The following is a 21,803-nucleotide window of genomic DNA, read 5'->3' as shown; positions in this document are numbered from 1 at the left end:
TGGCATGTTTTAGCAGGGGTCTTCAAACTTGGGCCCTTTTATGACTAGTGGACTTCAACTCCCAGAATTCTTCAGTCAGCATGCCTGGCTGAGGAATTCTGGGAGTTGAAGTCCACAAGTCATCAAAGGGACGAGTTTGAAGACCCCTGTTTTAAGGTGACCCTGTAGTAGTCCCAGCCAGAGTGGAGCAAGAGAGGCTGCGTGGCCCAGCAGAGGAATTAGCCTTTCCCTCCCGTTTGATTTCCTGTTTATATGAAGTGGCTGAGGAAAACGCTGCAGAGTCTGGGTTTGCTATCAGAATCTGTACCCTACCAGTAGGCTTGTATGGGGGTCTCTTTCCATCTCCAGCTGACTCACACAATCCGCGGAGGGGGCTGCCTTTTTCTGCCTGGGATGATGATCTGCCCTTAGCTGGCACTGAGTCAGCCTGAAACCTTTGGAGTCTGTTGGAAGTGTTAACAATCTTCCTTCCTCTTTGGAGGGCAGTTAAACATTGTAGTATAAGAACATGAAGTCACATAGAACCATTGCTCTTTCCTCCCCCCTCCCAAGAGCCACGTGGATGCCTCAGGATAAGACACTGGCTTTTTTCCACTGAGCGCAGCGTGATATGGAGTGAAAGGCAGTCTGGAATAGTGGTTAGAACCTGGCAGGCTGTGACTTATTGTCCCGCGGTGGGGGGAGGCAAAGCAACTGGGCGACCCTGGGCCGGTCATTGGCTCAGCCCTAGGAAGGAGGCAGTGGTCAAGCACTTCTGAAAAACATGCCCAGAAAAATGCAGGGACTGGTCCAGGCAGTTAGCAGACCCTTTATTCTTGGCTTCATTTATTTTTTTTAAAATCCCATTTATATCCCACCCTTCTCCGAAGACTCCGGGCGGCTTACAATCTAAAGCACAATGTGCTTAGCAATAGCCTTCATTCTATGTATATGCCTGCTTATTAGGGCTTTCGCCCCCCCCAGCGGCATTATTACAAAGTCAGCTTAATTGCCCCCAACAATCTGGGTCCTCATTTTACGTACCTCGGAAGGATGGAAGGCTGAGTCAACCTTGAGCCCTGGTGGGATGCGAACCTGCACTAATTGCAGGCAGCTGGTGTTACTTAAGGAGGCATTAGCCCACTGCTCCAGCAAGGCTCATCCAGGGTGGGCAATCGTTTCCAGCCCAGAGGCACCTTCCTCCACTCTGGACCCCTTGGGGGGACGTAGCAGGCCCAGTTGGAGAGGCAATGACCTTGCCGGGGCTGGAGTTTTAGTCCTTCCCATTGGGTGGATTTAGGAGGTGGGCTAATGGGTGAAACTAAGGTCCTGGGTCTTGTGCATGCCAAAGTTTCCCCTGGCAGTTAGAACCGAACCCCAAGCAGGCTATGCCACGTGGGGGCCTCTGAGGAAAGGGTGGGTCAGAGGGAATCCTCACACAAGCTCCCCTTGTAGGAGGAAGGGGCAAGGGACATCTGGAACGTGCCTCTCTTGGTGTTTCCCAATGGACTGCATGGCGGGGGTGGCGGCAGCAACTGCTTTCTCCTTAGTTCCAGGCTGGCTCTCTCTTTAATGAACTTCCACCCATTGCTCTACCCTCAAGTACTTTGGAGAATAAGTCAACTCCCTCTTGCCACAGCTCCTCAAGTATTTGAAGGTGGCTGTCATATCCCCCCTAAACCTTCTCTTTGTTAGGCTGAATATATTGTCAGCCCGGAGGGAGGGAGCAATGGGCGTTGGGGAGGGGAAGCGTGCAGATGGTGTGAGGATGGAATGGCTGAGAACCGGTGGGGAGGTTTGGACTCAGGCCAGCTTGGGTTCTTTAACATCTTCAAGGCCAACCGTCCTGGGGATGACCTCCACGAGGGCAACGCGGAGCCCCTGGACCCGAGACGTTCTGAAAACATCTTGGCCAATGATTGGACACTCTCTGCCTGACTAGCGGGGAGGTGTCTTCGCACATGTTGGCTTCAGACCTTGCCTGACTTTTGTTGCGTTCATTCTTAGTGAAAATACCTTTTTCCTGAATCTATGGAGTCAAGGGGTTTTTTCCCCTAGGGATCGATCGAAGGCAGTCCTGACGTCAGGCAAGGTCTGCTTTAATGGCCAACCTGGTGACTGAGCATCTAAATGTCTAGCCGCAAGAGCAAACTGACCAGGGCATCGGGAAAGGTCCCTTCCCATATTGCATCACACACCCCCAAGACTAAGTGGAATGGCTGAAGGAGTTGGACCTCAATGAGGAACCTGTCAAGCCCAGATAGTCCTCGGGCATGGGGTGAAAAGAGGAACCAGAGGACCGACCCTCGGCGGTGACTTTTACTCAAGGAAGCAGAGGTTCCCACAGGCGGGAGTGGTGCAAGGGGGCAGAAGTCCCCGCTCTTGATTCAGACCTGGAGGACGCCATGCTGAGCCACGCCTATTGCAAAAGGCGATTGGTAATCAGAGAGCCTGGGAAAATCTCATTCGGATGACCGCTTAGGCTCCTCGGACCACCCCAAGCCAAGTTGTGCGCAGAGCTGCTGCAGCGGCAGCTGCAGCTCCACCTGGACCAGCTCCAGCCCCTGCAGTGCCACCAGCAGCAGCTGCGGGAGCTGCTCCTCAGAGATGCCGGACCCTGAAGGTTGAAGCCTGGGGAGCGACATTTTGAGGGAGACCCCAAGGGGTTCTTTCAAGCGCAAGTCTGGAACTACGTGCAGGAGGATGGGGCCAAATTGGGGATGGAGGCAGCCCGAGTAAGACACGTGACCATGGGTCCTGAAGATGCAGCAGCCGAGTGGATGCTCTCCCTCCATAATGATGATGTGCAACTATGATCACTTCATGGCAGCTCTTCACCAACAGAGGACCCACTGGTGGAGCGCAAGACTCGGATACGGATGAAGACCACCACCCAAGGTCTGCGATTGGCAGCCGTGCACACCCAGGAGTTCTGAAAGTTGGCATGCCAACTAGCCACAGGGCCTGAAGAGATCCTGATAGACTGCTTCAAAGATAGCCTCAACAATGTTTACCACACCTGTATCCTGCATGGGGTCCCATGCACCCTACAACGCTGGTATGTGCTGGCAGATGAAGTAGAGATCAACCTAGCCAGAGACCAACACCGGGGCAGTCGTGGGTACTGCAAATCCTCCCCCTCTGGATGAAAGGAGACCTAGAAGTCAGTGAGGGGTGAGTCCAGGCCCAGACAGCAATCCATGGCATGTTTTAAGTGCGGGAAGTAAGGACATTGAGCTGTAGAGAGCCTATTCACCAGGTCCAGTCCCAAAACCATGGCAACTCTGGGGAGAAAGGCAAAGCAACCAGCTCCAAGTTCCTGAGAAATAGTGCTAAAAAGGGTGGAGGTCGTTGAGTTTGCTCCTCCTGATTACAAGGGGTTGGGAGCTCCAACCAGCCCGGACGAGAGCGAAACCGACTCCCAACGATCACCCCTTGGTAAATCAACACAATCCCCCATTATGTGGATTATTGGAACTAGTGGTGCTCTTGTCAGGGCCCCAGAGTACAATGTTGGCTCCAGTGGACTCAGTTACACCAGGTGTGTGGTTTGCCCTGAGGTGGTGGAAAGGTTGGGACTGAGACTCAGCAGCTCTGTGTATTATCAATCCGTCAGTCGCCAACCTTCTGGAAGCCCTGCAAAGCTCTAGTGATAGAAAATTGCTGTTGGGTAGGATAATTAGTATTCTGGAACACAGTGTAAGCATTAAGTGTTTTTTATAGCAATAGCGAACCTCTCAATAAAGAACTGATAGAGCAACACATAGGTGACAAGCTGTCGAGATTTTTCTTACACTGTATTGGCTGATTCAAGGATGCACCAAGAAATGAGCCCTGAGCCGAGGGAGGGTGGGTCTTTGCTCTTTAGGTGGCCCATCCCTTCATCCCCCTGAAATATCAAATCCCTCAAGACCCTCCCTCCCAAAAGGTTTTGCCTCTGCTTCTCTGATCATCTTCTTCGCATAGGAAAATTTCTCAAATTACGATGCCCAGAATGGGTAATACTCGGAATACAGTTTGTTCAGTACAAAGTGGAACAATTCCCTCCTATCGTTTGGAAATTGTGTTTCTGTTGGTGCAGCCCAAAATGGCACTTATCCTTTTAGCAGCCGTGTGATACTGTGACTCATATTCAGCTTGTAATCAACCCCAGTTCCAAGAACCTTTTCAGACACACACACACCACACACACAAACTGTGCATTTGACTTCTTTTTCCTAGTGAATAACATGCATGTCTCAATAAAATTAGAAGGGCATTTTTTCTAACGGATCAAGACTGCTTTCAACTTTTGTTTCAATCTTCTGGAATATTAATTAGAATTTAGAATAGAATAGAGCTGGAAGGGGCCTTGGAGGTCTTCTAGTCCAGCCCCCTGCTCGAGCAGGAGATCCTATACCACTTTAGACAAGTGGCTGTCCGATCTTTTCTTAAAAGCCTCCAGTGATGGAGCACCTACAACTTCTACAGGCAAACTGTTTCCACTGGTTAATTATTCTGTCAGGAAGTTTCTCCTTATTTCCAGCTTGCTCCTCTCCTTGATTAGTTCCCATCCATTGTTCCTCGTCTTGTTTTCTGGTGCTTTGGAAAATAAGTTGACACACACACACCCGTCTTCTTTGTAGCAGCCCCTCAAATACTGGAATACTGCTGTCATGTCCTCCCATTCCTTTTCTAGACTAGCCATACCCAAATCCTGCAACCCTTCTTCATATGTTTTAGTCTGAAGGCCTTTAATCACCCTAGTTGCTCTTCTCTGCATTTTTTTTCCAGAGTCTCAACATCTTTTTTGTAACGGGGCAACCAGAACTGGGTGCGGTGTTCCAGGTGTGGCCTTACTAAGGCTTTATAAAGTGGTAGTAACACTTCACATGACTCATATTCTATGCCTCTGTTATACAACCAAGGATTGTATTAGCTTTTTGGGCTGCCGCTGCACACTAGATGGTCCACTAGAACTCCAAAGTCCTTGTGCATCAAAGAATTTGCGTCAAAGAATGGGAAGACAGCCGTGAAGCTTCAGCCCAGCCACCTGTGTTCAACGCAGCTATCCAAACTGAGGCACCTCAGATGTTTTGGTGTAGACTGGACTTGTTCGGTCTCTGCTTTAACACAGGCATAGAGACGTCCAGCATCCCTTGAGGCCTTTGTTCTTGAGACCATCGGGTATTTTGGAAGAGAATAAGCAAGCACACTGACTTTTTTCCCCCTGTAAGGGTGGTGTAAGGAACCAACCGGTGATGTGGGGTCCCTTGGTTGCTCTCTGAGCTTGGTTAATGCCACCCCAGTTTGTTGTCAGCTGCAAATTTGGTAAGTGTTCTAAAAGTGCCCCTTTATCCACAAAACCGAGGAAAGCACAGGACCGAACTGTGGGTCCCCATTCTTAACTCACTTGTTTGGTGGTTATCATGAGTGCTTTTAAAAAATGATTTTCAAGCTGTTGTGAATGAACTTAATTGCCATGCTACCCAGATCTTCCTTGCTAATCAGAATGTCATGGAGCACTTTCTCAGCTGAGATCAAGATATTTTCTGCCCATAGCATTCTAGCGATGTACTAAAGAAATTAAGATTGCCAAAAACAAAGCAGAAGAAGATTAACATTACCCAAGCTGTTCCTGACAAACCTCTGCTGAATTCTGTGGTTTAAGCGCTGTGTGGTTTTAAGGTACCTATGAAACTTTTTGTGGTCTGCTCTAGCATTTTTCCCTAATAGTCTTTCAATATCTAAGGGGCTGTCACAAAGAAAAGGGGGTTGTCCAAAGCACCTGAAGACAGCACAAGAAACAATGGATGGAAACTAAGCAAGGAGAGTAGCAACCTAGAACTAAGGAGAAATTTCCCGACAGAATAATTAACCAATGGATCGGCTTGCCTCCAGACGTTGTGTGTGCTCCATCACTGGATATTTTTAAGAAGAGACTGAACAGCCATTTGTCTGAAATGGTGTAGGTGCAAGGGTAGGCAACCTTGGCTATGCTGGCTCAGGAATTCTGGGAGTTGAAGTCCATGAGTCATAAAAGAGCCAAGGTTGCCTACCCCTGTAGGGTCTCCTTGAGCAGGGGATTAGACTAGAAGACGTCCAAAGTCCTTTCCAACTTTAGTATACCAAGCATCAGTGCCAGGCTGATTGGCCTGTGTTCCCTGTTTTCCTGCTCTGTTTTCCCCGCTGCCTTTGAAGATAGCACAATTCCCTCTGAAATCTCAAGTAGGGCTTCTATCCCCTTTTTCTTTTCTGATTTGATCAAACACAATGAATCTTTACACAGAAAGGACCACGTTGGACTAGGTGATCCCTTCCCCCATGCCCATCTATCTCTTGACTCAGGTATTTCAGGTTAACTCTAATCCCAGGCCAGGGGAAATGGCTGCAGGCTGGGCCATTGGATCCAGCATCCCAAGGCAGAAGCAGTGGCAGTAGCTGCTCACTTCACTTGCCCAGCTCCTTAGTCTGGTGAGCTGGGAAGCTCCAGCCATGATGCCCTATCAGCAGAGATTGCGCAAGTCCTCAGATGTTGCTGCCCTCATGTCTTCTGCTGGGTTGCAATCGCTATGCGTGGTGACCTGGTCCCCAGCATTCTGGCTATTTGTCCTGCTCCCAGATCTTGGGGAGGAAAGCTATGGCAAATCTAGACAGCACATTAAAAAGCAGAGATATCACCCTACCAACAAAAGTGTGTATAGTCAAGGCTATGGTCTTCCCAGTTGCAATGTACGGCTGTGAAAGTTGGACCATAAGAAAAGCTGGGCGCCAAAGAATTGAGGCCTTTGAACTATGGTGCTGGAGAAGACTCCTGTGAATCCCTTGGACTGCAAGGCGATCAAACTGGTCAGTCCTGGAGGAGATCAACCCTGACTGCTCTTTAGAAGGCCAGATCCTGAAGTTGAAACTCTAATACTTTGGCCACCTAATGGGAAGGAAGGACTCACTGGAGAAGAGCCTAATGGTGGGAAAGATGGAGGGCAAGAGAAGAAGGGAACGACAGAGAAGGAGGTGGCTGGACGGAGTCACTGAAGCAGTAGGCGTGAGCTTAAATGGACTCCAGAAGATGGTAGAGGACAGGAAGGCCTGGAGGAACATTGTCCATGAGGGGGCGATGAGTCGGACACGACTTCGCAACTAACAACAACAACAACAACAACAGATCTTAGGGACAGAGGAGCAGCTTTACCAAACTGCCAACCCATCAGTTTGTCTTCCCAAGCCTTTCCAGCCCCCTTTGTCATCCTCTGAAGGGAAGCCCGGAGAAGCCTGGGCTTTTCTTTCCACCTGAGCTGCCCCTTGACGGTCCCTCCTCCCTCTTACCCACAGGGATGGGCAGAAAAAATAGCTGCAATCCAAAGGAAGCCAAGCAGTTGGGACTTTATGACGATGGCTGCAGGGTACACAGCTAGGGCCACGAGACTATGCATGCAGGCATCTCTCAAGCCTTGGAGGGATCCGGTAGGGCTCAGCCACGGGACTGGCTCACAGGGGCCGGGATACGGATATCCTGGCCTCGCTCCAGGCGCCGCTCACAATCAATCAGGTAGTTTACACCATCGATCACCAGCTGTACCAGCTCAACCTGCCGAGGATGGGAATACAAGCAAGGGCGGTAAGAGACAGAGGGCAGTTCAGGATAGACCTTGGCTCTAGTCTCCTGGCCCCCACCCCAGATGTCCCCTGTTCATCCTTGTGGTTCTAAGTCAGGGCTTTTCAACCTTTTCACCCATTGTACCACTTTTAGGATATGGTAACATCTGAGTACCACCAGTCGCCTAGCAAGGTGTCAAAAACTTGATGACAAAAAAGGGAAAAAAGTGATGAAGTACAGGTAGTCCTCGACTTAGTGACTGTTCGAAGTTACAATGGCCCTGAAAAAAGTGCCCCCCAAGCCACAGCCGAGCAAGACACCTGCCTGCCCGCCTGGTGGCGCTCTTCCTCCTGTCTGAGGTTTTCATTGTTGTGAGCATTTCTGTTGAGGATTGGCACTGGGATGGCGGTGGGGGGGTGTTTGGTTTTTATTCCCCCCATCTGCTGGATGGTTGCAACAGGTTTTGGTCACTTCACATGATCCTGGGACACTGTGACCGTCATAAATATGAATCAGTTGCCAAGCATCTGAATGTAAATCACAAGACCCTGGAGATGCTGCAACATTCCAGCTGATCGGTGCTTCTTCTGGGCTCAGCAGAAATGCCAGGATCAGCGCCGAGCTCCAGCTGGAGCCTGGCGCTGATCCTGGCACTTCCACTGAGCCCTGACAGCCCTGCAGCTCCAGCCATCTCTCGCTCAGGTTTGTGTGGTGCTGCCTCGAGTTCAGCTCATTCCCCTCCCCCACTATCACTTTTCTAGGATGGTCACGTACCACCCGCCAGGTGCCAATGTACCACAGGTAGTACCCCTACCACTGGTTGAAAAGCCCTGTTCTAAGTCATGCTGGCATCACCAAGCTCTGAAGGAGGAAGCACCCTGTCCCTGCCCTGCTTGCCATAGACACACCCTTTCCCAAGGCCCTTTCTCTGTGCCCGCAATTGTGCAGGTGGCTCAAACAGGCATCACAGAAAGCGAGGGAAGGCAGGAGAGGGAGGGCACTCGCACCCAGCCAGACCCGGGAGTCACCTCAGATTTGCCCAGGCGATCCAGATTGGAGATGTCAAAGACGCTCCCTGTGGCAGCTGTGTCCACTCCCCCAGTTCCTCGCTTCTGCAACCTCAGATTCTCCAGGATCTTAGAAAACCGGTGGTCCTGCATGGGAATGTGCATGATGAGGGAAAACTCAATGTCACATTGAAAGCTCAGAGGAGGGGGTGGGATAACTGGGAGCTTGGTCTGTTTTGTAGCTCTGAGGTCAAGAGATGAGAAAAAAAGTACTGATATTGCCGTAAGTCATGGAAAGGTGGCTTTTTGGACTTTACAGAAAGGACTCAGAGCAGTTGGGACATTTCTTTTACTTGGACCTTACTTTGTTCAGCAGTGGCAGTTTGATGTGAACTCCAGCACGCAGGCCGGTGCCAAGGTTGGATGGGCACGTCAAGATGTAGCCCAGTCTTTCGTTCCACATGAACTCCCAGCCTCTCTCCTGGATCAGTCGCTCTACCTGATCATGGGAGGAAAGACAAAGCGTCAGTGGATCCATCCAAGCCAGTGCTCCATGGCCACCACCTCCCCAGTTTTGCCCACCTGCCTAACCCCATTTCCTTGGTGCAGAGACCCTTCCCTTCAGTTTCTCTGGCAGCCTCTGATTCAACCCCATTTCCATGATCGGACCCCCTTGAGAAGGTCTCATTGACGAAATGGGGAGACTCACTTCCTTCAGGCCCTGACAGAACCTCTCAAAGACTTTCTTCATGTTGCCTCCTTTCTCCATAGAGATGACACGAGTGTGGTCCTCCTCATTGATCCAGACCAGGAAGGTTTTCTCATGGTTGTGCCTGATCAGGAGTTAAGATGCTGATGAGGAGAGAGAAAGCTACCAACGACTGACCTGGCTCTGGTGAGGCCTTACTTCCCTCCCAGGGCAGGCCTTTGGCCATCACCAATCTTAGTGGAGCTTTAAGCAGCTCTTCCTCTATGGTGGGAAAGGCCCAGCCAGCTCCATTCCCCCACTAATCCACATTTTTCATTGCCGAAGGAACAGTCATGCCCAGAGGACCTCTGCACAGGAAGATACCTCTCCTGAGGCTGGGCCTGGAGTATCTGTCCAGCCCAATCTGTCCCCACCAGAAGCATCCATGGAGGCCTACCAGATTCCACGGGCATCAGGCCAGTCGCGAGCCATGCCTGCTGATGTCAGTAGAGGGGAGACGGGCTTGTCAAAAAGGAAGTGGTCCTGAAGAAGAAGAAGAAGATGATGATCAAGATCCCTGCTAGGTTCTCTTTAGGCTTCCCTGGAATTTCATCCCAGGACATATCTGCTGCCGGTAGCCAGATGGGCTGAGGAAGTGATGGCTGGCAGCCAATGGGCCTTGCAGGAAGTTACACGCAGTCCCAGACAACAGGTGAGCTGGGCCTACAGGTACCATCAGCTGGGTCTGATCTTCTCTGCTCTTCTTCCTTGTGGCTTTTTCTCCCAACCAAGCAGGGTCTGCTGGGGCCCTGCCCCATCCGGGCACACTCACCTCAATAAGCTGCTCCTGCTCCTTCTCCGTCATCTCACTGAGGCGGTAGTACTTGCCCGCCAGCTCCCCGGTCAGGCCACTCAGGGCTTCTGCTGCGACTCTCTCCACCTCCCGCCGTTCTGCCCGGGTGCAGGCTGGAGGCAGCCCCAGGCCACGGATGCTGCGGCCAGTCCGGACCCGCGAGGAAAGCACGTAACGCTCATCAAAGTGGCCCCCCTTGATCTGAGGAAGAAGAGGCTGGTCACACCTCAGGGAGATGAAGGGTCAGCTCTCTGCCCACACCCTTTGGTCCCCTCCGTCACGTTGCCCTTTGTGGGCTGGCTGGCTCACGTTGATTTCAGGGTTTGGCAGGAAGCCAGCTCCCAGGCCTTTAGCAGTGGAAGCAACAGGAAAGCCCTGTTTGCAGGGTTGCACCCTGGCCTGCCTGGCACTGGAGCTCTTAAGGAGGAACTGTAGTCATGGGAATGGGGCAGGGGGGGAGCACTTTGCACAGTGCTCCCCCCCTGCCTCAGTGCATTTTCCGTGAAACTTCCTGTGCCCAGAACACGCGCCTGTTGCTCATGATTCTTTTGCTTGGAAGCAGCCGGGAATGCTGAGGCAGGCTGGTCCGTCATTCTCTTGTTTTTCCTCCTCCCAAATGGCCCCTGATCATTCTTTCTTTGTGTCTTTCCTTGCTCTTCAAAGCAGCTGTTTCCCCAAGTGCTGCGCTCTGGGACGACGAGGGCTTGAGGTTGCTCTGTGTAGGAGCCACAGAATTCCAGAGCTTGGACAGAGCTGTGAAGTTGCTCCCCCACTCCTCCTCCCCTCTGGCACAGCATCTGTGAGACTGCGCCGTCCCTGGCAAAAAGCCATGGATTTAATTTCATTCAGTTTAATTGAATAGCCATCTATTTAAATGCCTCGTGCAAAGAGGAGCCCGTCTCAGGCAGCTCCTAACCAAGCTGTGTCTCCTTGCAAAGTGTGACATTCTCCGGGAGGCAGCTGAGGCCCGGCCTTGGAGAAGCCTCCCCACTCAGCCTGGCCTCAGCAGCCCCCAAAGGGGCTGGGGTTCCCCATTCCTGGAATGCTGCCTTGTCCCAGCCTGCGACAGGGAGAGGACAGGGAGGCAGGGAAAGGCGGGTTCTGCTCACACACACACAAGGCAAGTCACAGAAGCTCCTTGGGTGACTGGGTCAGCCATGCCTCCTAGCTCAGCCTACCTCACTGGATTGTTGTTGGGGGGAATAGAAGGAGATGGTATTAGATATGCCACTACTGCCTTGCCATCTAATCAATATTATTTGACAGGCTAGTCCCTGAAGCCAGAGGCTGTGCTGGACAGGTCAGTCGCTTGTGTGCAGAAGAGCAATTGGCAGTTTTTGTCTTTTTAGAAAAACCTTTGGGTCTTCCAGATCACTTTGGGTTTATGCATTCAGCTTGTCTATCAGGGATGGGCATTCGCTGCTCAGAGTGGGACCACAGAGGGCTGCACCAGCATTAACATTTCCTGACCCTTCAGGACCACCTCTCCTGCCTAATGATTGCCAGCATCCCCCTTTCCTACACAGCTGACTAAATATGAGCACACACTAAATAAAAATTACCAGGCAAATGCAGAATTGCTGGAATCCAGAACAGGTTCCTTTGGCATTTGAGGCTGTTAGGGGAGCTTGAAGAGGCAAAAATGTTTGCAAATGCTTATGGGGTAACTATTGCACCCCTTAAAATCTCTAGACACTCTCCCTCTACAGGCCCGGCAACACTTGGAAGTCACCAAAAATTGTGTGATCCTTGAGTTGCACACCCCTGTCTTACACGTTTTATCAATTTTTCACAATACTTGTCATAAGGTCAGGGCTGATTCTGAGAAAGGCTTCCCGACTGATAGTTTTCTGTGGAACTACCAAAGGATTGGAAAAGAGCTGATGTGGTTCCCGTCTTCCAAAAAGGGAAAAACAACAGACCCAGCAAACTACAGACCAATCAGTCTAACTTCAATACCTGGGAAGATATTGGAAAAAATAATCAAAAAACAGATCTGTGAACATCTAGAAACAAAGTTATAACTAGTAGCCAGCATGGGTTTGTTAAAAACAGATCATGCTAAACCAATCTTATTTCATTCTTTGATAAAGTGACTAAATTAATAGACCAAGGAAATGCTGTGGACATAGTGTATTTAGACTTCAGCAAGGCATTGGACAGAGGGACGTGGTGGCTAAGTGGGTTAGGACGCTGAGCTTGTCAATCAGAAGGTCGGCAGTTTGGCGGGTTGAATCCCGAGTGCTGCGTAACAGAGTGAGCGCCTGTTACTCGTCCCAGCTTCTGCCAACCTAGCAGTTCGAAAGCACGTAAAAATGCAAGTAGAAAAATAGGGACCACTACGGTGGGAAGGTAACAGCGTTCCGTGCGCCTTTGGCGTCTAGTCATGGTGGCCACATGACCACGGAGACGTCCTCGGACAAGCGCTGGCTCTTCGGCTTTGAAACGGAGATGAGCACCGCCCCCTAGAGTCGGAAACGACTAGCACGCATGTGCAGGGGAACCTTTACCTTTGACAAAGTAGACCACAACCTACTTCTGCAATAGAAAAATGTGGAATAGACAGCATCACTGCCAGATGGATTTGTAACTGGCTGACAAACCATACTCAATGAGTAGTCCTTAATGGTACTACATCTACATGGAGGGAAGTAAGCAGTGGGGTACCCAGTACTCTTTAGTATCTTCATAAGTGATTGGGATGAGGGAATAGAAGGGAAACTGATCAAATTTGCAGATGACACTTAAACATGAGTCAGCAGTTCTTGGTTGTATAAACAGAGGCACAGACTCAAAATCACCGTGAAGTATCAGTACCTCTTTATAAAGCCTTAGTAAGGCCACACCTGGAATACTGCATCCAGTTTTGGTCACTACATTACAAAAAAGATATTGAGACTTTGGAAAAAGTGCAAAGAAGAGCAACTAAGATGATTAAAGGCCTGGAGACTAAAACATATTTATTTATTTATTTTAATTCCATTTATATCCCGCCCTTCTCTGAAGACTCAGGGCGGCTTACAAGCTTAGCAGTATGAACAACAGTTGCAGGATTTGGGTTTGGCTAGTCTAGAGAAAAGAAGGACTAGGGGGGGGGGGTGACATAATAGCAGTATTCCAGTATTTGAGAGGTTGCCACAATTTATTTTCCAAAGCACCTGAAGGCAGGACAAGGAACAATGGTTGGAAACTGATCAAAGAGAGAAGCAACCTGGAATTAAGAGCTGGTCACAGAGGGAATTTCTACCACCTTTTGACCACACTCAGATCACTTCCTGGCCTAAATAAGACCAAAGGGGCCCCTTGGCGTCTGTAGGGTTTGCCTGTGGCATTTAATGGATCCAGATAGTTTCTAATGGGCGAATCTCTCAAGAAATTGACAAGAGGAGGCAACCTTGGATCCTTGATCAAATCGCTGCCAAGCAATCCTTCCCTGTTGGCTGATCTCAGTTGGTTTACTGAACCTCCAGTGAGGTTCTGGAGAGACCTTCAGAGCATCAAGGGCAGAAAACACCTGAATCTGACCATGCAAGGGGTGAGCCTGATACACTGGGCTGATTAGAGAGATGAGGCACTCACTTCTCCTGCCTTGTGTCAGCAAGTTGTCTGCTCTTGGCTTTGTTTAGGATGGCTTATTCTCTTTCATTGCCAAGAACTCTCACTTGGCCATGATGAGACCAGCTATCGCAGCACTTTGCTGATAAAGTAACTTAGATTTACTCCAGTCTGAAGATGACGGATGAAGAAGATGATCCCATAAGCACAGGGTAGGGATTGTGGTGCTGTCTTGCCGTGATATTTCGTACTCTGCTTGTCCTGTGACCTCGGATGAAGTGGATAAAATGCTTTCCAAGATGCCTTCCTCCAGGTTTCTATGGGTTTCCAACCTTCCTTTTTCAAGGAAAATTCTTGACTCAAGAGTGGGGAATGCTCTAGAGCAGGGATAGGCAACCTTGTCTCTTTTATGACTCATGGACTTCAGCTCCCAGAATTCCTGAGCCAGCATGGCTCAGCTTGGAAACCACTCCTTTTCCCCTCAGCGTGGCTGGCTCAGGAATTCTGGGAGTTGAAGTCCATGAGTCATCAAAGAGCCAAGGTTGCCTACCCCTGCGCTAGAGGGAATAGTTCATCTGGATTCTGAGTTCAGTGCTGAGCAGGGGATGGATTTGGATTTGGCTGCTCTATTCTGCAATGGTTCCAGTCCTTCCTCAGAAGTCACTTCCAGAGGTTGGCCTAATAGTCCCTCCCTGGTTCGAGTACCACAGGGGTCTGTCTTCCCTCTACTTTTGAATATCTACTTGAAGCCATTGGGGAATTCATTCAACAGTTCAGGGTTCAATATAATCAGAAGGCCAATGAAAGTGAGCTATGTATCATGAGTCTGGGCCATGTTGGAGAAGTCACTGAAATCTTGCCCTGATGCTCGGAGGCTGCAAGACTCTGGATGGGACAGAGCAGGTTAAAATTGAACCCAAGCGAAACAATACTATGGGTGGTTGACTAGGATTCTCTGCCTGCTGTAATGGTATCTCTTACTAGAAAGTCACTATGACTGGTTTGTGTGTGTGTGCCTTGTAGTCCAGGCTGAATAGGTGTTGTGGTCTGTCAGCTGCCAGCAGAGCTAGCAGCAAAGTCAGACGAGGAGGGGGAGGGGAGGGGGAGGGGGAGCCTGGGTCAATTCTGGAGCCTTTGAAGGCTCTGATGAAGAAGTAAAATCAGAGGCGGAGGCAGAGCTGGAGTCCTTTGTCTACACCCAGGCGGAGAGGCTTCGGAGCCTGAGCTGAGTGAAGGGGAGGAACAGATGAGGCCCATCCCAGAGAGGAGAGACATAGGAGGGGAAAGAAAACATAGAAGCTAGCCAGCCCCTCCCTGGCTGGGAAATAAATAGTAAGGGTTTGGGAGTGGCTTGTTGTCCCAGACAACTGTTTGTTTTCCAGGGTACACCAATCAAGTCAGATTCCTTTACCCGAACCAGGTTTGTCAGGACTACTGACTGAGTCTCCCTGCTGAGAGAAGTAATAGGTAGTGAATTTGCTTCAGCCGGTGTGAACAGGACTGTTTCTGCTTGGCTTAATCCTTGAGAGACTTTCTATCTGGACATCTCAAGTGACCAGAAACTGTTCTTGCCCTGTGCCAGAAGGGGAAAAGACTTTCCTTTGTGACTACTTCTTTTGGGTTTCGGCTACCCAACGTGAACAAAGATTGTTGCTGCTCTGTTTTAATGAAAGGGTTTGTTTTACTCACGAGAAAGCAGTTTCTCATTATGTGCGAAAGCTGGGTCAGGACAATAGATGGTAGGAAGATCTTGCCACAGTGGCTCATGACCCATTTCATTAACGGCACAAGCTCTACTTCAGGGGTGCCCAACTTCTGGTCTGAGGTCCAGTGCCAATCCAGGCTGCACAAGGGGCAGGTGAGTGCACAAAGTTCCATTTGTGCATGCGTGAGATTAGGTTGTGTGCATGAAACCATCCCCTCCTCCTCCCCCCCACTGCCACTGCCAGTCTGCGGAGCAGGAAAGATTGGGGACTGTTGCTCAACTCTGATGTGTAAATGTCACTAATATCTAGCTTGGGAGCACATTGCGCTGTGCTGTGGGTCCTGCACAGGTAATTTAAAGGGCTGGCTTAACCTCTCATGGTCCCTGGGTTGGCACTGGGTTTTGTGTAATCAGAATTCGACCAACTTACCTGAACTCCGTGGGAGAAGCAACTCACAGATCCTCCCTTTGGGGAATGAGGGGTTAAGGGCAGGTGATGCTTCTGGAGGCAGGAGAGGGGGCAGTGCTGGTCCTTTGTTTGAAGGTAAATAGGCTCCTTCCCTGATGAGCTTCCATTGACATCTTACAGTTAAATTCTTTTTAGTGTTTAGGGACTGACTTGGTTTATTGTTTATTATTGTATTTCTGCTATTTTTTAAAGATCACCCTTCCTTCCTTCCTTCTCTTCATCTTTCTTTCTTTCTTTCTTTCTTTCTTTCTTTCTTTCTTTCTTTCTTTCTTTCTTTCTTTCTTTCTTTCTTTCTTCCTTCCTTCCTTCTCTTCATCTTTCTTTCTTTCTTTCTTTTTCTTTCTTCCTTCCTTTCCTTCCTTCCTTCTCTTCATCTTTCTTTCTTTCTTTCTTTCTTTCTTTCTTTCTTTCTTTCTTTCTTTCTTTCTTTCTTTCTTTCTTTCTTTCTTTCTTTCTTCCTTCCTTCTCTTCATCTTTCTTTCTTTCTTTTTCTTTCTTCCTTCCTTTCCTTCCTTCCTTCTCTTCATCTTTCTTTCTTTCTTTCTTTCTTTCTTTCTTTCTTTCTTTCTTTCTTTCTTTCTCTTTCTTTTCTTCCTTCCTTCCTTCCTTTCCTTCTCTTCATCTTTCTTTTTTTCTTTCTTTCTTTTTCTTTCTTTCTTTCTTTCTTTCTTTCTTTCTTTCTTTCTTTCTTTCTTTCCTTCCTTCCTTCCTTCCTTCCTTCCTTCCTTCCTTCCTTCCTTCTCATCTTTCTTTCTTTCTTTCTTTCTTTCTTTCTTTCTTTCTTTCTTTCTTTCTTTCTTTCTCTTTCTTTCTTTCTTTCTTTCTTTTCTTCCTTCCTTCCTTCCTTTCCTTCTCTTCATCTTTCTTTCTTTCTTTCTTTCTTTCTTTCTTTCTTTCTTTCTTTCTTTCTTTCTTTCTTTCTTTCTTTCTTTCTTTCTTTCTTTCCTTCCTTCCTTCCTTCTCTTCATCTTTCTTTCTTTCTTTCTTTCTCTCTCTCTCTCTCTCTCTCTTTCTTTCTTTCTTTCTTTCTTTCTTTCTTTCTCCTTCCTTCCTTCCTTCCTTCCTTCCTTCCTTCCTTCCTTCCTTTCCTTCCTTCCTTCCTTCCTTCCTTCCTTCCTTCCTTCCTTCCTTCCTTCCTTCTCTTCTTTCCATACACCCATTGTCAAGTTATATTCTATAGTTTGCTGGCATTGCACCTTAGGAATGAATTCTCCAGTAGTACATGCTCCCCGTTTTTATATAATTTAGGAGACTCAAGACTTGTTTGGAGTGTACCCCCACATTTCTTTTCTGGGTAGTTGTGCAATCATTGCAGAGAGAAATGTGTGGCTTGTGATAAATTCAAAGACCAGTTTTGCCAATAAAGCTCTACTGAAGTTCCTTGCAGTCATGGCAGGCCTCCAGTTAGCATACCTTACGAGCTTCAAGATCTGTCGGGTGCTTCATGGTGCGTGGGTTGTAGCCATTATGCCTCTCTTCAATTACAGGGTCAAACAGCTCTGCGAAAACCTGGAGTCATAATGGGGCCATTGGTTAGGCATTATCTCAAGAAGCTCAAGGTTTGATGGGCAAGGGAGGTGGGCACTCTGAGCACTCACCTCATAGGATTCCTCATCTCCTGCCACCATGCCCACTGTCTTGATGAAGGGGTGCCCCGGATTGTCCACCCCAGTCTGGATGCACTGATCCAAGGTCCAGCCGGCAGGTGTGGCTTTGTCACAGAGCCTAGCGTAGATGGCAGGTGTCAGGTTGCTGGCCATGCAGTTGTTATGTTTGCGCAGATCAGGGTACTCAGCACTGTGGGAGATGGTGGAAAAGGCAGGATGAAAATGACAAAAGAGCCTTTTGGGCTGAACCCCTCCCATCTTTTCTTTCTCTATCCTTCAGGAAGAGCATCTGGACACTTTTTCTGTTCCTCTGCTTCTAGGCTTCTCTGATAACTTTGGAGCAGCACTGGCTCTTCCCTCAGTTGTCCCTGACAAGTGAGCCCTGGTAGCCTCCTATCTCTGGTACGGAAGCCCGACACCATGGCCATCGTCCCATTCCCAGAGTTAGGTCATCTTTGGCCATATCGGTGTTCAGTTAGTGTTTCCTCCCTTATTCCACACTGAGGCATATACACCTTTGTGGCAGTGATTGCGAACACCAGCAGCAGAGGCAGGAGAGGGACCAACAAGAATGGGAATGGCTAATGTGTAGCCAGTCCTGTTGCCAACCATCCAAGGATGGGTAGAGAACAGTTAAAATGTCTGCTTCTCTGTCTTCTGTCACCAGCCTTTCTGGGGGTTTTTGGGTGCCTTTGAGTCAGTGTTGACTCTTGATGACTGCCTCGTCAAGTCCCTGCAGTTTTCTTGGCAGGAAGTGGTATGCCATTGCCTCCTCTTTCTTCCTAGAGCCAAGAAACATACTTGTCTCAAAGCCATTCAATTGGCTTTGTGTCTAAGGCAGGACTAGAACTCACAGTCTCCCAGTTTCTTGCCTGATGCCTTAACCACTACATCAAACTGGCTCCCATGCCCTCTTAGTGCTGGCTATAGTGTTGGATACCAGCTGCTGGTTGGATACCACAGGGGAAGGCACCAGGGCATTACAATTAATAGAAGTTTATTAGTAAAGTTACTGCATCAGAGAATTTCCCTGCACTCTGTATCGATCGGCCCAAGTAGCAGTGAGGAGGACTGCCATGGCATCTGCTTGCAGAGAGCTTCCTTTTGTTGAATTGGCTTTATAGCCTTCAAGCTCTCTGCCCCGGGAGTTGCTTAGTTCAGGCCAGTGATTCTCTTCACCATGCACCCCCTTTAAATACCTTTTGTAGTATTCAAGATTTAAATCGTAACACTTCTTCAAGCCTTTGTGGGCCTCCTGTGCTGTGTTGACCCCAGCAGTCCGTGGACCCCCCAGGTTCAGAACCATTGGTATAGGCCGTTAGCAAGGGAAGTTTGCATTAAATGAGGATCAGCTACTTAGTTAAGTGCCCACTAGCAGGCAGAGTAGGGACGCGGTGGCTCAGTGGGTTAGGACGCTGAGCTTGTCGATCAGATGGTCGGCAGTTTGGCGGGTCGAATCCCGAGTGCCGCGTAACAGAGTGAGCGCCTGTTACTCGTCCCAGCTTCTGCCCACCTAGCAGTTCGAAAGCACGTAAAAATGCTAGTAGAAAAATAGGGACCACTACGGTGGGAAGGTAACAGCGTTCCGTGCGCCTTTGGCGTCTAGTCATGCCGGCCACATGACCACGGAGACGTCCTCGGACAAGCGCTGGCTCTTCGGCTTTGAAACGGAGATGAGCACCGGCCCCTAGAGTCGGAAACGACTAGCACCCATGTGCGGGGGAACCTTTACCTTTACCTTTAGCAGGCAGAGGGTGCCTAGTTAAGTGGGAGAATTCTATTTAAAATATTATTGATTAGATTTGTAGGCTGTTTGACTCCCAATGACTCACAAGTGAAAAACATTAAAAAGATACCATCAGAAGCAAAAAATAAGGAATAGAGACAGCAAATTGACTGGATTACTTCACTGGGGCCAGAGTGGAAAGTCTGGTATTTAGCAGCTTGTACTGCAAGCTGCACAGGTGCGCTGCCCAGAGCGGTAAACAGGAGGAGCTGGCTTGCTAAGCAGCCTGTGCTTAAATGTGGTTCAATCTCAGGTCACACGGATTCCAGTTCCGCCAAGACTCTGCCTTAGCTCACCGTCCTGGGCAGGGCCACTTAGGAGTGGCCCTGTTTTCCACTCTTCCTGCTACCTGGGGAAAGGTGTGTAGAAGCTGGAGAATCCTCTCCGCTCTGCTGACTTGCCCTTTCCTCTGAGGTTTAGACAGGTGAACATCTAACTCCAAGGCGGAGTACTTAAGCAACCGTGCTGACCCCAATTCACAATCCAGCAGCAGAGTAATGCTTGCATTAAGTTCCCTTCCTTAATCTGCTTAGGAAGCCGCTCTCCCTTGACCTCAGTGCCGATTTAGAGGGCCCTTGAACTCTCCTAAGGTGTCTTGAGGATGGATTTAGAGGGCCCTTGAACTCTCCTAAGGTGTCTTGAGGATGGATTTAGAGGGCCCTTGAACTCTCCTAAGGTGTCTTGAGGATGGGGTGGGGGGTGGGGAGGGGCTGAGAGGGCTCTGTCTGTGTCCTCCCTCCAAGCAAAACCACCGCAGGCACCAGTCCAGGACCTGCAAGGCTCTTTCGCAGGCGCCAACAGCCTGCAGCTGGCTGGTCTTTCCAGCAGCAACCCAAATGGGGGGCGGGGCTTGGGCTCCATTCCTCCTTTGCAGATAAGGAAGAGGGAGTTGCGCCAGAAGCCTCGGCGGGCTTTGCACCTGTGCTTGGCTCCAGTACTGCCTGGCCCCTCCCTGTTTTGGCCCCTCTCCGCCCCTCTACTGCCTGCCTTTGCTCAGGGTTGGGGGATGCTTCTAGGGCCCTTCTGGGGGGGGACAATCACCCCTAGATTAATGCTGCTTTGTGGAATGGGGGAGACCCAGAGCCTAGAGCTCTGGGCAGCCAGAACAGCCCAGAAGGAGCTGAAGCAGAGAGGGCTCCAGAGCATAAGCCGACTGCATTTCTCTTTGCCTTAAAGCTGCGCTGGGGACAGGAAGCGAAGCCTGGGCGTCTGGAAAGGCAGGAGCCCGGTTGGCGGCACTGAGGAGACCCACTTTTCTGGGGGTCGTTCAGAGGCAAAGCAGAGCCCCCCTTTTTTGGAGGGGGAGGCTGAAGGCCAAACCCAATTACCTCATTTTTGCGGCTCCGGAGAAAAGGGAGCGCCGCGCTCCTAAATTCGCGGGGGGGGGGTTTACAGGGGGTCCGAGAGGGGGATCTTATTCCTTCAAGGGTCCCAGGCCTGGTGCTCCAGCTCCGAGGAAGCCCTCCCGGGGGTCGCCGCGTCAAGGGCGCCCCCAGCCGCCCCGGGAGCCCTACCTTGGAGGGTAGAGGCGCCGCCTGGTCCTCGCCGAGGCGTCGACGGAGTCGCGGGAGAAGAGGAAGCCGGCGCCCAGCGAGCCGGCGGCGCCCACCGCGGCCAGGAGGGCGGCGGATCTTCGGGCGGAGAGGGCGCGGGCGAAGGTGCTGGACATGGTGCGGCCGCGGGGAGTCTGAGCAGCGAAGGCGCGAAGCAGGAAGGCGAGCCGCGGGCGGGCGAAGACTTCGCACAGCCAGGCGGGAGAAGACGCGCCGCCAATGCAAGCCTCGCGGGGAGGGGAGCGCGGAGATTACGCCGCCCTTGCGCCGGCCCGGCCGGCCCAGCCCAGCCCGGGGGCCTCGCCCGAATCGCCGCGCGCGGCTGCGGCACCCGGAGCGCGCTTCAGCACCGACCCCGGCCTGGACAGCGCCGGGCAGGGCAGGGCAGGGGTCCCACGGTCAGGCGGGCCGCCCCCACGGGCCCCGGGAGAGCGGGGGCGGCAGGCGACCTCCAATCGCTGCTACTGGCCGCCGGGCCCCGATCTGCCGCGGCCGCAGCTCTTGCGAGGCTGCCCGGAGGCTGCCGGGGCGGGATTCCTCTCCAGGACTTAGCCGGACCTACGGGAAGACCGACCCCCCCAAGCCAGCCAGGCCCGCAGCCCCGCGGCTGTGTCCTGGGCTCAGCGCTCCTCCTCTCCCGCCTCGGCGTATCGGAATCTGGCTGTTCTGGAGGATTCCCCCCTGGGCGAGGCTGGCTGGGACCTGCTGCCTTCCTCCCCGCTCTCGGCTGGGCACCTTTTCACCAGCCCCGGGACACGCCGAGCAGAAGGAAGCAACCGGAGGGACAAGCAGACAAACGATCCCGTGCACTTCCGCATGGCTTTGACACTCTGAGACGATCTAGTTTGTTCACCAAGATATTTAACAGCGGTGAATGAAGTTTCTTTGTATAATGTGATTCTCATCCAAGCTCCCGTCCCCCGACCCAAAACGGACACCCCCAGGAAAGGGGACAAGCAAGAGGCTGCGCTGAGAAAGGCTGAGCTGATCCGCGGCTGCTCTGGCCAGACGCGGTGCCCCACCCG

General features: G+C 50.7%; 1 protein-coding gene across 1 annotated transcript; it reads right to left on the bottom strand.

The window, feature by feature from the left end:
• Positions 1 to 7,328: 7,328 nt before the first annotated feature.
• On the bottom strand, positions 7,329 to 21,053 carry LOC308673668 (creatine kinase U-type, mitochondrial). The gene is made up of 9 exons (XM_081337538.1): positions 20,740 to 21,053; positions 17,431 to 17,629; positions 17,246 to 17,341; positions 10,083 to 10,304; positions 9,708 to 9,793; positions 9,272 to 9,395; positions 8,927 to 9,061; positions 8,584 to 8,709; positions 7,329 to 7,546 (listed from the first exon to the last, which is right to left on the bottom strand). The coding sequence occupies exons 1-9, from the start codon at positions 20,892 to 20,894 to the stop codon at positions 7,430 to 7,432; spliced, it is 1,260 nt and encodes a 419-aa protein (XP_081193664.1). The 5' UTR covers positions 20,895 to 21,053; the 3' UTR covers positions 7,329 to 7,429.
• Positions 21,054 to 21,803: the final 750 nt, after the last annotated feature.

The sequence above is a fragment of the Vipera berus genome, assembly GCF_964194415.1.
Source record: "Vipera berus genome assembly, chromosome: 12".
Taxonomy (NCBI): domain Eukaryota; kingdom Metazoa; phylum Chordata; class Lepidosauria; order Squamata; family Viperidae; genus Vipera; species Vipera berus.
This window is presented reverse-complemented; position numbering and strand designations above follow the sequence as displayed.